At 36.7% G+C, this 1157-nt stretch overlaps 1 protein-coding gene across 8 annotated transcripts in view; it reads right to left on the bottom strand.

Annotated features, from left to right (window-relative positions):
* LOC106529922 (syntaxin-binding protein 5) overlaps window positions 1-1157 on the bottom strand; it is a 108537-nt gene that overhangs the window by 70172 nt on the left and 37208 nt on the right. For all 8 annotated transcript variants that reach the window (XM_014025449.1, XM_014025443.1, XM_014025441.1 and 5 more), the window contains one exon: window positions 338-401. In XM_014025449.1, the coding sequence (XP_013880903.1) occupies window positions 338-401 (64 nt within the window). The remainder of the gene's footprint in view (window positions 1-337; window positions 402-1157) is intronic.

The following is a 1157-nucleotide window of genomic DNA, read 5'->3' on the forward strand; positions in this document are numbered from 1 at the left end:
ATACGTAAGTAAATATATTTATCTGAGTATAATACTACCCCCCAACTTTATGGATGATTTTATGGATTAAATTTTACGTATTATACTTGAATAAATACGGTAAGTGAAAAATGAAAACCCTGCAACTATTCTGAAACAACTTATAAAACAAGAACGGCCCTGTAAAGCCAAGCAAAGAAACGAACCCTGGCAAACGTTTCCAGACATTTTAGAGACTCCTTCGTGAAGAAGACTCACCAACAAGCTCCCAAAAGTGAAACTTTTTAACAGGCCATTAAAAGACAAATCTGTTTTACATTTTACTGATATTTAGTAGAAGTGTTAAACTTTCAGTTACCTTGCCTTCATCCATGGGGTTATCACTGATGTGAACAACAGGTCCTGGATGTGTCTTAGTGGATCTGTAATAGAATGACAGAGAGTTTAAGACTTTATAATATTTTTTAGACAGTGTGGTTTAATAATACATTGAAGAAAAAGGTAATGAAAAACACTGATGATTTTAGAAGCCAAGACAGGAAGGCAATTACAAAAAGTAGCAAAAAAGTAAAAACAAATAACAATCCCTTGTAACACAAGAAGAATAAAAATATTATTAAAATATGAATCAGTGCAGCAGAGAGACACACAAGAAATGAGACAATAATAAGAAGAGGTTCTTTGAGAAATGATAATGTGAGGAGACAGGATCAGCGAGACAACAGACTAAGGGCCATGGAGGAAGTGAAGATGTGGCCTAAAGAAAGTGTTGCTGCCTCAGATTGAGGTCTGGCTCCGGTGGCTAATGATCTCATTGTTGCTGATGAGTCAATACAGTCAAGAGATGTGAAGAAAAGAAAAAGCAACAAGAAGATGAACTCAAGGCACCCCACATAATGATGCATCAGTATAAACAAGAAACTGGGACAATAAATAAAGCTGTGCAGACAGAGCCAGGCTCATACAAACACTGACACTAACAAGTTTCTCATTCAGCTTCAGACACCGTCAGAAAAGATTTCAGACAGAATCCAATCAGGCGAGGGCAAATATTTAAAATCCAAATTTCATATATTTGGATGTCCCCATGAGGCTGTGTTGTTTTTCTGGAAAATGGTCCTCACAATGTAGCAAGAATGAGTCTACACACACACACACACACACACACACACACACAC

The sequence above is a fragment of the Austrofundulus limnaeus genome, unplaced genomic scaffold (genome assembly GCF_001266775.1).
Source record: "Austrofundulus limnaeus strain Quisiro unplaced genomic scaffold, Austrofundulus_limnaeus-1.0 Scaffold476, whole genome shotgun sequence".
Lineage (NCBI taxonomy): Eukaryota > Metazoa > Chordata > Actinopteri > Cyprinodontiformes > Rivulidae > Austrofundulus > Austrofundulus limnaeus.